This window comes from Mesocricetus auratus, unplaced genomic scaffold (genome assembly GCF_017639785.1).
Source record: "Mesocricetus auratus isolate SY011 unplaced genomic scaffold, BCM_Maur_2.0 Super-Scaffold_100004, whole genome shotgun sequence".
NCBI lineage: Eukaryota > Metazoa > Chordata > Mammalia > Rodentia > Cricetidae > Mesocricetus > Mesocricetus auratus.
Genome location: NW_024429189.1, coordinates 57,946,679 through 57,961,423, shown reverse-complemented (window position 1 = coordinate 57,961,423; position 14,745 = coordinate 57,946,679). Strand labels below are relative to the sequence as shown.

Below are 14,745 nucleotides of genomic sequence, written 5' to 3'. Positions count from 1 at the left end.
GGGGCTTTGAATGGAGGACACAAGTTAACAGTGGGGAAATAAATCATAGCTATAAGAATTCATATTTTGTATGGGACCTGAGTAATTGTCAAAAATTTCAGGATAAAACTACATGAATGTTGGCAGGGGCGAGTCACCCACAGGCCAGCCTGGGCCCTCTGGGTCCAGGCTGATGGGAAGACACTCATGACAGGTGTTCCTATTATGATAAGCAAGGGTGTGGTAGGGTCGTGGGAGAGAAAAGAGAAGCTGAATAGTTCATGTGCTGTGGAAAGAGGCAGAATGAAGAAGTGAAGCAGATGAGGCATAGGCTGATATGGGAGATCTGCTTGTCACCCGGGGTCACAGCGTTGTCGAGGCCCAAGCTGTGGCCAAACATCATGTCTGACTCTGGCCCTACAGCAGACAGGGTCTGTGTTAACATCCACAGTCCATGTTTCCACAAAAGTCACATGGAAGCTTTGGGTTTGGGCTGCAACATGTGGCCTTGTTGGTGTTCAAGGGACTTGCTGCCACTAGAGTCTGGGTGGCCTGTGTTGCCACCCACGGCCATGGTGTGGTTCAGGCCTGGGCTGCTGCTGAGGGCCATGTTTGGGTCTGTGGACCTATAGCAGCCAAGGTCTGAGTCAACATCTATAGCTATTGCCACAATTGAAGGCTGTGTGGTTGCCCAGGGTCTGAGCAGTCATCTGGGCCCATGCTGGTGTCCAAGGGTCATGCTCCATCTGGGACCATCCAGATAGATATGAATGACACATACTACTACCTGGTGGCATGGAGACTCTGGGCCAGGGCTGAAGCTGGGGGTTGTGTATGGGTCCGTGGCCCTACTGCCGCCAGGGTCTGTGTCGATGTCCGAGTTTTACACAGAATTATGTCTTCATATGAAAGACTCAAAATCACTGGAGCCTTACACACCTGAGGAATGATTTTTTCAGCTTGTTTGTATCCAGTATTTAAGTATTTTCTTCTCTAAAACTAGTAGCATGTATTTACTGTAGGAGAAATATATTTTGTGGCATTAAGTAAGGCTGTGCATTGAATAAATTTATATGTTTTGAAGGGCATCATATTATAGATATATTGGTTTTGTGAGGGACATGGATTTCTATTCATAAAACCTGTTTTGTGAAAATATTCAGCTTTACCATGAACACTCATTTTCACCTGAGAGCTGAGTACTTAATTTAGTCAAGGAGGCTGTTGGTTAGAGTTCTGTAACTTCATTTCTAAAACAAAACTGGACCACAATGAAAACATTTCTGTTGCATATTCTGTTCTCTTTCTACCACGAGTGCTTCTCTATTCCTAGAACTTTTGCATCTGGACACCCGTAGTTGTTCAGATGGAGTCTCCACTGTTATTTCCCTACTTTTGTTTATATTCTTGCTCCTTGCTGCAAAAGGAAACTTCTTCCTCATTGCTCACAAGATAATGTTTTCTGCTGTAAAAATATCAATGAGAGCCAGGCAGTGGTGACACACGCCTTTAATCCCAGCACTCTAGAGGCAGAGGTAGGCAGATATCTGTGAGTTCAAGACCAGCCTGGACTACAAGAGCTAGTTCCATGACAGCCTCCAAAGCCACAGAGAAACCCTGTCTCAAAACACCCCCCCAGAAATATGAATGAGATACAGAGGGTGCCAACTTAGGTCGTATGTTATTTAAGGGGATACAACTACATTAGGGATTTGCCATGTTAGTCTTTAATTCACTTTCATTTTTGCTGGGTTTAAATTTTTGGAGTCACCCATGAATTCTCAGTTTTTTGCTTCTAATAGCCAGTCTGTTGTCAAATTCTGTTAGCTCAACCCCAAAGAGTTCCAGTCCCAGATAGAATTGAATAGGCATAATCTATGCCCTCTTTGACGGATGCATCAATAATTTACTTGGTGAGTCCAAAAAGTAAGTGGTAATGGGCAGACTGGAGAAATATATCATAATTGGAAATTTCTAATGTTTCCTCTTCTGGTATCACTTGACCTTAAATCAAAAGTAGCCCTACTCAGGAATGTTCTTTGAGTATCTTCAGAAAAAAATACAGTAGAACCTACCTCTAGCTGTAGGCTAGAGCACATACTAACCAATGGGTTCTTCCACTATAAAGTTGACAGCTTCTTTTTCTTTGATTATATACATTTGAGCTCATTTGTTATATACATATGAGCATGCATTATATGTATGCACAAATACATGTAAATATAAATATAAATGTATACAACCTGCTGAGTTAATTTTGACTGTTTGTATATACATGATTTCAGGGCTGACCACTCTGCACTGAACAACAGTAAGGGAGTTCATGCCTGTGAGAGACTAACTCTCCTTCTCCTCATAGTCACTAGCTTCCTGTAGTTCTTTGTCTAGGGGTAGGACCCCCAAGAAAATTTTCTTCTTCCTCATCTCCACTAATATTGACATTGTTCTGGTCTTATTTATGAAGCTATTTTTAGGAGAGACTGTTTCCCAATACTCCTGATATTCTGGTTCTTAAAATCTTTCCAGTCCCCTCTTCTACAGTGCTTCCTGTTTGTTAATTCAGGGCCTATGATGTACATTCATCCATTGGTTCTGGGATTCACACAGTCTGTTGATCTCTGTATCATGTCCAGTGTTCTTCAGTGATCTCCATTCACTGCAAGGAGAGGCTTCTTTGATGGGGGATGTAGCTACATTTATCTGTGGGCATAAAATACGGTTTAGAATGTAGTAAGGAATTATGTTGGTCCAGCAAAGTCTGGGTAATAGAAAGCCTTCTGACTTAAAAAAAAAGAAATCTAGATACAGATGGGTTTACAGCAGAATTCTATCAGTCCTTCAAAGAAGAACTACAATAAATATTTGTAAACTCAGGAAGAAAGAAAGAAAGAAGAATAAAGGAAGGAAGAAAGAAAGAAGGAAGGAAAGAAAGAAAAGGAAAGGTTAACTTCTGGACTCATTCCAGCATTTCTCTAATTCCCAAACCAGGTAAGTTGTAACATCATCATCATCATCATCATCATCATGAACAAAAACAGTAACAAAAACTGGTGAAAGTAGATACATGAGGGTAAACACTCAGTGCTCTATAGCACTGTGTCCTGTCCAGTATATCTGGAGATGGTGTTTTCACACTGTTAGCTCTGCAAAATTCCTGTTTGTTCATGTAAGGCTTTGCATATCTGTTTATGAAACAGTGTTCTCATTAGAAAACTTGCCCAACCATGAGATGATTTAAGTGTTCTGAGAGTATATGAGGTATGTTAGGCTAAGTCATGGTGTTCAGTGGATTAAGATGTATTAAGTGCATTTTTATATAGTTCTTCCAATTGGGATATATGAAACAGTAATTGAAGAAGCATCTGTATATGCATACTCCAATACCACATTGCACCCCTTAAATACATATATCAAATAAATGTAAGACAAAGCAAAAAATGTTTGAATATTAAATCGAAATGTCAAGATATTAATAAATAAGGTTAAGAAGCAGTAGACTCAGTCACTTCAAGATCCACCTCTTTATCATCACTTACAACCCAACACTACTAACAGTACATTATGACAAAATTCTCTTTCTTTATGCTTTTATATATTTATCACTAAATCATAAATGCTTAGTTTTATACTCTTTTAAATTTAAAGATAAGCAAAAATGTCTGCTTATTCGGGCTCAACATTGGGTCTGTGAGATGTACTCATCATACCTGTGCCTATAATTTATTTATTCTAATTGTTACATTCATTATGTGCAAATTCTATACAGTATTTTGATATGTACTTGGGTTATTTACTGGAGAATGGAAGTGGTAGAGGTATAATTTTAATTCAAATTATTCTGACTTTGCCTCCCTTGACTTGTTAGCATAACTTGCAGTAAAGATGTAGATAATGGACAGTGACATTTGTCTCTCAGCTTTGTGGGGTACAGAAGAAAGAGATGATTCCTAAAAGGGGCCTTGTCCCTGTGCCTGGAACAGGCTGCTAACAAATGGTGTTGGTTTTGCTCCTTCTCTGTCATTATTCCCTAAAAATGCTGACATCCAGGATCAATTTCTGCAATATCCTAACTTTCTTTCCTACATAGCAATTTGTGGACTCTTTCTCTCTTTAGACACTAGAATGATGCTGGGCATCTTAAGAGGCAGGACAGACATTTCTTCATTAGGAGACCAAACTGAATTTACAGGAATTAATTAAATGATGGCCTCCACATTGTCCCAACTTGTGACCTGAAGTTGTACCTTGTGCTGCCCCAGCAGTTGGTCCTGTGGGGGTGAGGTGATTGTCCTCAGAGAAGCAAAGAGCACTTGGGGCTAATGATCTCTCTGTCATATCTTCACCGTATAAATAACCCTTTTCAGATGAAGGGGAAGGGTTTTTCTGTGTGGATGAAAACTTTTTGTATAAAGTGGAGTGTCCAAACCACTTAACCCTCTGTGGGCCTTTTCCCCCTGTTCTCCTGGCCATTAGCAGCAGTGACATTCCAACTTGCCAAAGCCAGACGAAGTAGAAAGTTGAAGGCTGTCATTATATGAACAGGGCACATCTTGGCATGAGGAAGGACCTAGGATCCATTCATGCTTCTGTTTCAAATCTCTTACACAACTTTGAAGCAACCTCAAAGCCACTAAGAAGATGAGGTTTTCCAAGTCATGTTCTTCAGCAAACTGGAGGGAAGTGGTGATGCAGTGAATTCCTAGGTATTTGTAAATGAATGACTGACCCCTTTTGGACTTAACATTTACTTCACTAGGTTTTCAGCTCAGACAAATTTCTTTATTTGGTAACAACTATAATATGCTTTGTGTCAATGTAAAAAAAAACCTTAACTCTCATCTAAGATTAGAAGAATTATGAAACTGTAAATTTGAGATCATATGTCTGTGCTAGCTTGACAATCCTTTAGGAACTTTTTTCAGGTACACCAGTCCATGATGTTGGTATGTGAGAAAATTGTGGAGCTTCTGTGGTATACACAGATCCTGTTAATGTAAGTTTCATATATTCTATTTGTATTATAATATAAGTTTTATTTATTTAGAGACAGGATCTTGCTATGTCGCCCTTGCTGGCCTGGTGCTCATTGTGTAGCTCAGGCTGGCCTTGAACTCACAGCCGTGTCCTGTTTCAACACCTTGACAACCAGAGTTATAGGCATGTGTCACTAAGCCTGGCTTGATAATCTATTTTTAAAACAAAAGATGAAAATACCCAGAATAAAATTACCTTGGGGTGATTTTAGTAGAGGTTTCATTATATTACATAGCCTAATTGTGTGGGTAATCTAAATGGGAGAGTATGTTTTTTATGAATACTTACTCTTTATCACAAATGTGAATCACAGTGACAAATCAACATGCCACTTTTTATTTTGGTGCACATTAATTTACTATTTAGCTGTATTTTATAATATTCAGAGTGGTTGTATTTTCTGTACTCTTTTCTTGCTGTTTGAGAATAAAATTTGGGGTACTTATCACTCTTTATGTGTACAACTTTGAAATGGCAGTCTTCTGTGTCGCTTGGTTACTTAAGCCACATGAAGAGTTGTCTATTACATTGACGACAGTGACAGTCACAGATAATATTTATTGAATATTGATTACTTCCAGGTTCTTATGAACAAACAACATGCATTGCTTTCATGTTCTTTCTGCAGTATTAGGCTGTTCCAGAACTCTTTCATTCCAGAATGTTAGCCCAGTTTTGAACATTGATACACAATAGTGGCAAGCATGCTTCTTTTATTTTATAGACATTATAAACATTTAAGCTTTGAGAAATTGCCCATTATCAACTGAATAATTGTTAATGGCAGGATATAAATATAGAAATATTAACCAACAATATATAGACACTGTGGCAAAACTGCCTGGGGGCATGTCTCAGATCTGCCACTAATTTGCTGTTTGTATTTCTCAAAAAAAAAAAAAAAAAGGATAGAGGAGACGGAGTGGAATGAACATGCTCAAGATTACCCCGCAGTTGTTGAATGCAGTATCTCATTTTCCTCCTGTACACGGTGAGAACTTTCGCTGTGGGTCTGATGTGAGGGTTAAATGAGCTGAAATATGTAATACAGTTTGGAAAGTGTTTGGGGAGGGCTAAGGTCATGCAGATGTTTGCTCTGCCACTGCTGTCTGGGCTTTTGGCTAAAAAAATATGCCCTAATGTGTCCCCAACAGACCTGTCACTTTTAGAAACTATATTTACCTCCTTGTAATAATGTATAGACAGTGAAGAGAGACGCTTTCAGATTAGCACGTGGTCTTTTCTGAAAATAAAAAAAAATATGTTTGCTTTGTCTGCCTTGTAGTCAGTAGAGGGAGTAGCAGACTTAACTAGGTGGAGTTTAGTAAGGCAAAGACAAGCAAACTCCAGAAGAATGTAAAGCATGCGAGTGGGGGATGGTGAGTCAGGTTGTTTTCCTAGACATGATGCTGTTCACAGCCTGGGGTTTGGGAAAATGGGAGTAAATGAACAGAAGAGAAGAGGAAGACATGCAAACCTCTAACTGTAACTACATCTGGTTTCTTCTCCCAATCTGCTTCTCTGTTTCTCTTCTTCCTCCTCCTCTCCTCTTCCTCCTCCTCCTCTTCCAATATCAGTTAGTATTACCATCAGATAAACTGACACACGGGAAAGCAAACACCTTTGAATAGTCTATGTGGAATGTTTTCATTTGAAAGGGGTGGACTAGACAAGCAGAGATTGTAGGAGAGCGTAAGTATTTCTTCAAATAGTCAGAGGTACATCTCAGTGAGAATTAGAAAATCACTGGCTGTTAAAGGTTCAGTCTTAGCTGTAACCAAAGAAGCTGAATTAATAAATCATTATTTGCAGCTAATAACTAGTGCCCAGTGAAGCAAAGGACATACACTAACATTTAATGAATAACAGACCCTATTAGTATAGGACCTTTGGAAAGAAGCATGTTAAGAGGAGAGTGGAATATTGAAAAGAAACCTTTTCCAACCCCTGGAGTTAATTCTCTTACATATGTTTCTGTTCACTTTATAGGCAACACTGCACCTGTACACTCAGTAACCCTGCAGTCTATGGAAATATCACGCAATATTACAGGGTTTTTTATGCTGGGACTCTCCCAGAGGCCAGAGGTCCAGAGAACTCTCTTTGTGGTCTTCTTGATTATCTACACAGTTACAGTTTGTGGCAACATGCTCATTGTGGTCACTATCACCTTCAGCCCCAGCCTGGCTTCCCCCATGTATTTTTTCCTTTCCAATCTATCCTTTATTGACACTTGCTATTCCTCTTCTTTGGCCCCTAAGCTCATTGCTGATTCCTTGTATGAAGGGACAAATCTTTCTTATGAGGGATGCTTGACTCAGCTCTTTGGGCCTCATTTCTTGGGAGGAACTGAGATCATTCTGCTCACGGTGATGGCCTATGACCGCTATGTAGCCATCTGCAAGCCCCTGCACTACACCACCACCATGACCAGGCACCTCTGTGTTGTGCTGGTGGCAGTGGCTTGGCTGGGTGGCTTCCTGCATTCATCAGTTCAGCTCCTTCTGGTCCTTCAGTTGCCCTTCTGTGGCCCCAATATAATCAATCACTTTGTGTGTGACTTGTACCCTTTACTGGAGCTGGCCTGCACCGACACCTATGTCATTGGCCTGATGGTGGTGGCCAACAGTGGTGTGATCTGCCTGGTGAACTTCCTCATGCTGGCTGTCTCCTACATTGTCATCCTGCGCTCCTTGAGGTCCCACAGTGCAGAGGGGAGACGGAAAGCTCTGTCTACTTGTGGGGCCCACTTCACCGTTGTTGCTCTGTTCTTTGTGCCCTGTATATTTATTTACATGCGGCCATCAACTACTTTACCTATAGACAAAAACATGGCAGTATTTTATGGCATTCTTACACCTATGTTGAATCCACTCATTTATACTCTGAGAAATGAAGAGGTGAAAAATGCCATGAGAAAGCTCATCACAAGCTCAGAAATTGTAAGTACCTGAGTGGTGAAGAAGGTAAAAGCAGTGACTCTAGTTCTCTAAGTGGATGGAGCCCTGCTGCTCCATCTCTAGACCCTGTGCCGTGGAATTTTAAAGGCACGTCTGTGTTTATTCCACCATTTTCCTGTTTTACAAGTTTGATTATTTGCTTTCCAAATTTTCACTCTTTTAAGAGTGATTAGGCTTCATAATTTGCAATAAATTTATCCTTTGATTGACAATCTGTGGTTCAGTATATTGTACCATGTGGACTTTTCTCTTTTGTTGTATATGCTAAGTAAGCATTCTCCCCCTAACCTCCAGTCCCATAACAGAGGAAAATAAGTTACTATTTTCATAAGTAATTTCTCTATTATCAGGAAAAATATTAAAAATTTTGCTCTCAGAATGAATAAATGCAGAAGGCTATCATAGATAGTCCTTGTTTTCCCTCCAATTTGTATATCTAATAAACTGGCAATTGAAGAGCTTTAAAGCAAAATAATTGTTATGTTACCTTTTTGCAATTTTATGCTAATTATATGATATGAAATATATATATATTACATGATATTAATCAATTATGTCTGATTTCCTATTACATATTTTCATGTGTAACATTTATATATAGTTAATTTTACGTTATAAATAAGTGCATTGTAAGTTGAGTTCTGTGCAAGTTCAGTAAAATAGTGCATAACTGGAAATTTAGATTTAGTCCTATAAGAGGATATATAGACATTTTGGCAAGGTAAAACTAAAACTAGATTTTTGTTTCATATGACCATAAAATATATTCCAGATTAAAGTATACCAAACTTAAGAGTTACTGTTGGAATAGTATCAGGAGATGATGTTTGAGAATACATTCATGATCTAGGCCAGAGAAAACTTTCTGAAATGAGATTAAAAAATGATTAAATAAATGTGGCTATTTGATACATAACATACTTTTCAGTGATAAGAACACATAGAACAGGTTATGGTATTTACAATATATTTGCAATCAACAATTGGAATACAAACAGTCATTTCACACAAAAAAACCCAAAATAGATAATTACTCAAATATGTGAAGAAGAATTTACAGTTTATATAAGCATTGTCAAAGATGCCCAACCTCAGTGTAACACTAAAACATGTGACAATGTCAGTGCTGCCAAGGATGAGGACTGGTAACTAACACTCTGTTAGTGACATAGTCAGTTTGGAAAGCCATTTGATGATATTTATTAAGTACAGAAGTTGTTTGATTCACTTGCTTTTTTTTTTTTAAGAAAAACTCCTCATGTATGTGCACCCAGAATCATGTACAAGTGTTTCCACCAAAAAATTGTCTTATTTTTTGGTAATAAATAACAGATTCTTTTCAGTAACAAGAGAGAAACAATCAAGCAGGGGAGTACTTCAATAATATACAGTAGATATAATGAATTATTTTATAGTCATTAAAAGAAAATTAAATCAGGCCTACATCCACCAACAAAGAATGGTCTGGAAGGCAAGAGAGTGAAACAACAGGTTGAAGACAGATATAATTGGTTGTGATGGCATATGACTGTCCTTCCAGTACTGAGGAGTAGAAATAGGAAGATCTTGAGTTTGAGAGCATCCTGGGTTATATAACCAGACCTTAGTGAAATAAGACAAGTTGGGCAGCAGTACACCTTTTATTCCCGTACTCAGGAGGCAGAGGCAGGTATATTTTTTAGCCTGGTCTACAGAGAAAATTCCTGGACAGCCAGGGTTACACAGAGAGACCCTGTTTTGAAAGGCCAAAAAAAAAGCAATAAAAGCTCCCAAAACCAGAAATAAAATGATCAAAGAAATGAACAAAGTAACAGTGTGTGTTTGTGTATGTGTATGTTTTATAGTTGTACATAATATATATGTACACACATATGTGTATATGTGTGCTATAATACAGGATTGAAGAAATACTATCAAATTCATCACAGTATTTTTTTTACTCGAGACAAATAAAAAAGAAATGACTTTTTAAATGTGAACATATTCATACATAAGTATTACAAATGTAAAAACAAAATTAAACAAACCCGGTACTCATAAGAATGGTACCTATTGATGGTCAGAAAATGGCAATTGTCTTGTCTCTTAAAACAAGGCATTTTAGTGCTGAAGAGATGGCTCAGAATTTAAAAGCACTTACTACTCTTGCAAGAAGACCTGGCTTCAGTTTCCAGTGCCCACATGACAACTCATAGCTGCCTGTAAGTATAGTTCCAGGGGGACCCAAAGCTCTCTTCTGTCCTCTTTAGGCACCAAGCATATATAGTACACATGGATACACTCAGGCATTAACACATACACATAAAATACAAAACAAATATTTACAAAACCCAAGATATTCTGTCACAAGTCTACTTATAGTGCCAAGAATTTCCTGTGTGTCTACACATTGAAGTACATCTCCACTCACGATGCATCCTGTCTGAAGTTAGCCTTTTCATTGATCTCTCCAAACATCGCCTCCATGACTTCTTTACTCTGTAACCACATTTATTTTTCTCTCCACTCTTCAATTACTGCTTCTTTAATATTACATCAAATATAGCCAAAAAGTTTGTTAAGCCCGCTGGCCTTAGAAGGTGGTAACTACAGCTTGGGGATAAATTATTCATTGTTCAGCTTAACTAAGCATTCTAGGCATGTAAACCTTTCTGATGCAATTTCCTTGTCCAAAAATGAGCACTTATTACTAGGCTATATCCAACAAAAGTAGCTGATGGCAATTGGAGCTTGGTTCCTATTAGACAGGAAAGTGAAAGTCTAAAGACTTGAAAGAAAGTAAAATCTCAGTTTAAGTTTTGTGAAAGATACAGCAAGGAATGAAAAGAGAATAGCCACATTTGAAGCTTTTATGTACAACACTGTTATAGCCTGGAAAACTTCTGAAAACGGTGTTTATCCCACTTGTTGAATCCTTGCCTCACAAATAGAGCTTGGATTTTGAATGATTATTTGAGTGAGTACTAACTTTTTTTTCCTTTTTTTCTTTTTTTTTAATTTTATTTTCCAGTTTAAATTTAGATAAGAAATGAGGTTGCTTCACAAGTCAGTTCCAGGTCCCTCTCCCTTTCCCTCCCCTCCTCCCGTGCCCTCCCCCCAACCCCCCCGTTATCCCCTCATTCCCCCAGGGAGGGTGAGGCCCTCCATGGGGGTGTCCATAGTCTGTCATTTCATATAGGGCAGGGCCTAGACCCTTCCCCAAGAGTTCAGGGTGAGAGTGCACCTCACATTGTTCTAAGGTTTTTTTCTTCTTCTGTTGTTTAGTGGAGGAAAGCATTTCTCCCTCAGCCATAGCCACTCCATTTATGTACCAAATGACACAGTTGGGGAAGAAGCAACTGCTTTCAAAGATCAGGTCTTTTACTTGAGAATAATTACGCTTTTAGAGGAGGCGAAACACTGACAGATTCCTGCTTCCCCTCCTCCCCCGTTCTTCTAAGGTTCAGCATTTTCAGCCATACTTAATGTGCAAGCAAGCCTACCTACAAAATGAGCATGAAATTTAAAGCTCAAGAGATTAAAAAAATAAATTTTATGTTGCAGAGCTGGATCAGGGGCTAAGAATACTGGCTGATTTTCCAGAGGACCTGGGTTCAGTTCCCAGCACCCACATGGTGACTCAAAACCATCTATAACTCAAGTCCCATGGGGTCTGATGTCATCTCCTGGCTACCGAAAGTACTAGGCACACACATGTGACAACCAGACATTCATGTGGACATAAAAATAAATAAATAGGAATTATAAATTAATTAATAAATAAATGAATAATAAATTAAAAGGCAATTTCAAAGACTCCAGACATTTTGGACAAGTGTAAGACACGAGTTTGTGGTCATTCTCTGAAAATGTAGTCTCCATGCAACTGAGTAAGAGTTTTCTGTTGTTTTAGTAGAACATTTGCAAACCTTGTAAACTTAGGAAAACAGAAAAAAATATTTGATGAACACCACCTTTCCTTCCTTATTCTAATGACCATCACAACATTAACAGTATTACTGCTGATTTATTTCATACCAGTCAACAATCAAGCATGGAGGGAGAAGGTTTCTTAAGCCTAAGTGCCTACCTGAGGTGCTACAGAGAATTGATGGCTTCAGGGGAGGGGAGGGACAGTCTTCTTTAAGGCTGTGGACCCTTTGTAGGTCAATCATTTTCCAATGGATGTCCCCACACCCATAACTATAAATATACATGCATGCATAATATACACATACATACATTCATGTGTGTATAGGTATGTGTATTTGTCTGTATGTATGGGCAACACAAATTTTACTCAGTATGCTATCAAAAAAGGACATGATTTGGGGGCATCAGGACATGGGGAAGAATCTGAGTAGAGTGCATGGTGAATATGATACAAATATATTACATGACATTTAATATTCTCATATTAAATAAAATAATTATTTGAACCCTCATCAGTTTCTTCTTAACAAAAATAGTAAAAATTGTAATTTATGACTGCATTGGTAAGTGATGAATATAGTTCAAGTTGAGTTTAGATTGTATTTACTTTTTCTTATCTTAAACAAACTAAGCATTGTAGAAATACCTAGATTTGTTGTGGCCTCTTCACACTGTTCCTACTTGTCTTAACATGCCAGTCCAGTCCATTTATACATACTTCTAATATAAGCTGACATACCTATCAATTGAAAAATGGATTGAGAAATATAGTTTATTATCACATTGGAATATTATTCAACAACAAAATGAATGGAATACCAGCATTTGTAGCAATAAGCATAGGCAGTGAGACAGGATGTAAAGGGAGCTAGGCAAACACAAAGCAGAAACATTGCATATTCTCACTCATATGTGGAAGTAGAGTGGGTGCCCATGCTCACAACAATTTGTTACATATTTTATGAAGAAGAAGAAGAAGAAGAAGAAGAAGAAGAAGAAGGAGGAGGAGGAGGAGGAGGAGGAGGAGGAGGAGGAGGAGGAGGAGGAGGAGGAGGAGAAGGAGAAGGAGAAGGAGAAGGAGAAGGAGAAGGAGAAGGAGAAGGAGAAGGAAGAAGAAGAAGAAGAAGAAGAAGAAGAAGAAGAAGAAGAAGAAGAAGAAGAAGAAGAAGAAGAAGAAGAAGGAGAAGGAGAAGGAGAAGGAGAAGAAGAAGAAGAAGAAGAGTGATTTAAAGATTCTGAACAAAAACTTTAATGGGGATGGAAAACTTGCTACCCTGATTTGAATGCAGACTATATCAATAAATATAGTGATTATGACTATTAAACTTTGAAGCAGAAAAAACTATCTTAAATTTTATTCATTTAAGGAGAACAAATGTCCACGAAACAGCTCTAGACATTTTAAAAACACATATAACCAGACTTATCTATCACCAGCTTTGCACATTTGACCCCAGAGCTTCTTCATAACCTTTTTGACTTCCTCATTTCTGAAGGTATAGATTAGAGGGTTCAACATAGGCGTCACCAAAGTACAAAACACAGTTATAGCTTTGTCGGTGGGGAAGGAGGTCATGGGCCTTAGGTACAGGTATGAACAAGGTACAAAGAATAAGACAACAACAGTGACATGAGAGGCACAGGTAGACAGGGCTTTGCGACGTCCTTCTGAACTGTGATTCCTCAATGAGTGAAGGATGACTACATAGGAAGCGACCAGCATAGAGAAAGTGAGTAAACACAGTGACCCACTGTTGGCAGCAATTAGTGGCCCTAGAGTGTGAGTGTCAGTGCAGGCCAACTCCAGGAGTGGTATTAAATCACATATGAAGTGGTCAATGATATTTGGGCCACAAAATGGTAACTGGGCCATGAATAAAATCTGTATTCCTCCATGGATGAATCCCAGGACTACAGCAGCCCCCACCAAGAATACACACACAGGTCGGCTCATGACAGTCATGTAGTGCAAGGGTTTGCAGATGGCTACATAGCGATCATAGGCCATGGCAATCAGTAAGATGATTTCATCAGCAGCAAAAAAGTGCTCAGCAAAAAGCTGAGTCATGCAGCCATTGAAAGATATGCTGCTCTCCTCAGAAATCAAGTCATAGATCATTCTGGGTGCTATGGAAGAAGAGTATAAACCATCTATGATGGATAAGTAGGAGAGAAAAAAGTACATGGGCGTATCCAGGGCTGGGCTGATGAAGATGGTGACTGAGATGAGTATGTTACCTGCCAGAGTAATCAAATAGATTACTAAGCACACAATGAATAAGAGTTTCTGCAGACCTGGGTCTTGAGTCAAGCCCAGGAGGATGAATTCTGTGACATTGTTCATCATTTCCATCAATTTAGTTCAGGCTGTGATCATATGGAGCATATGGTGTTCTGAAAAGAAACCATAGTGTGTCTCAGTGATGATATTTAAAATGCAACATTGAAATACTGCATCATCTCATTACCTCTGGTCACTGAGGTTTATGTAGCTATGCTTCTCACCTCTGTGGCTAGTATAACATCCCATACAGTTGCAAAGACTGGACTGAGTCAGTGAATCATTCCCAGTGAATTTGCATGGAATAGTGACAGGACTTTACAAATCTACAAGAACTATTTTTCTCCCGTTAAGTTGCCTTATCCAATATCAATATGAGGGCTTTTACATTGTCTTATTGTATCTTGTTTCATTCTGTTTGGCTATCGTGTCTTGAAGGCATGCTCTTTTTCTGAAGGGGAAAGTGAGGGGGGGTGATCTGAAGGGGGGACAGAGTGATCTGTGAGCTAGAAGGAGTGGAGAGAAGGGGAACTGTGGTTGGGATATATTGTCTGAGAAAAGAATCTATTTTCAATAAAA

The 14,745-nt window shown here is 38.8% G+C and overlaps 2 protein-coding genes across 2 annotated transcripts; one reads left to right on the top strand and one right to left on the bottom strand.

Moving 5' to 3' along the window:
* Window positions 1-7,040: 7,040 nt before the first annotated feature.
* LOC101829123 (olfactory receptor 4C3) lies at window positions 7,041-7,967 on the top strand. The gene has a single exon (XM_005064968.4). The coding sequence runs from the start codon at window positions 7,041-7,043 to the stop codon at window positions 7,965-7,967; it is 927 nt and encodes a 308-aa protein (XP_005065025.1).
* Window positions 7,968-13,308: 5,341 nt separating this feature from the next.
* Window positions 13,309-14,241, bottom strand: LOC121132732 (olfactory receptor 4C45-like). The gene has a single exon (XM_040744921.1). It carries the CDS (start codon window positions 14,236-14,238, stop codon window positions 13,309-13,311), a length of 930 nt encoding a protein of 309 aa, XP_040600855.1. The 5' UTR covers window positions 14,239-14,241.
* Window positions 14,242-14,745: the final 504 nt, after the last annotated feature.

Coding starts and splice junctions, on each gene's coding strand:
- LOC101829123 (XM_005064968.4), top strand. CDS start 7,041: ATGGAAATATCACGCAATATTACAGGGTTTTTTATGCTGGGACTCTCC.
- LOC121132732 (XM_040744921.1), bottom strand. CDS start 14,238: ATGGAAATGATGAACAATGTCACAGAATTCATCCTCCTGGGCTTGACT.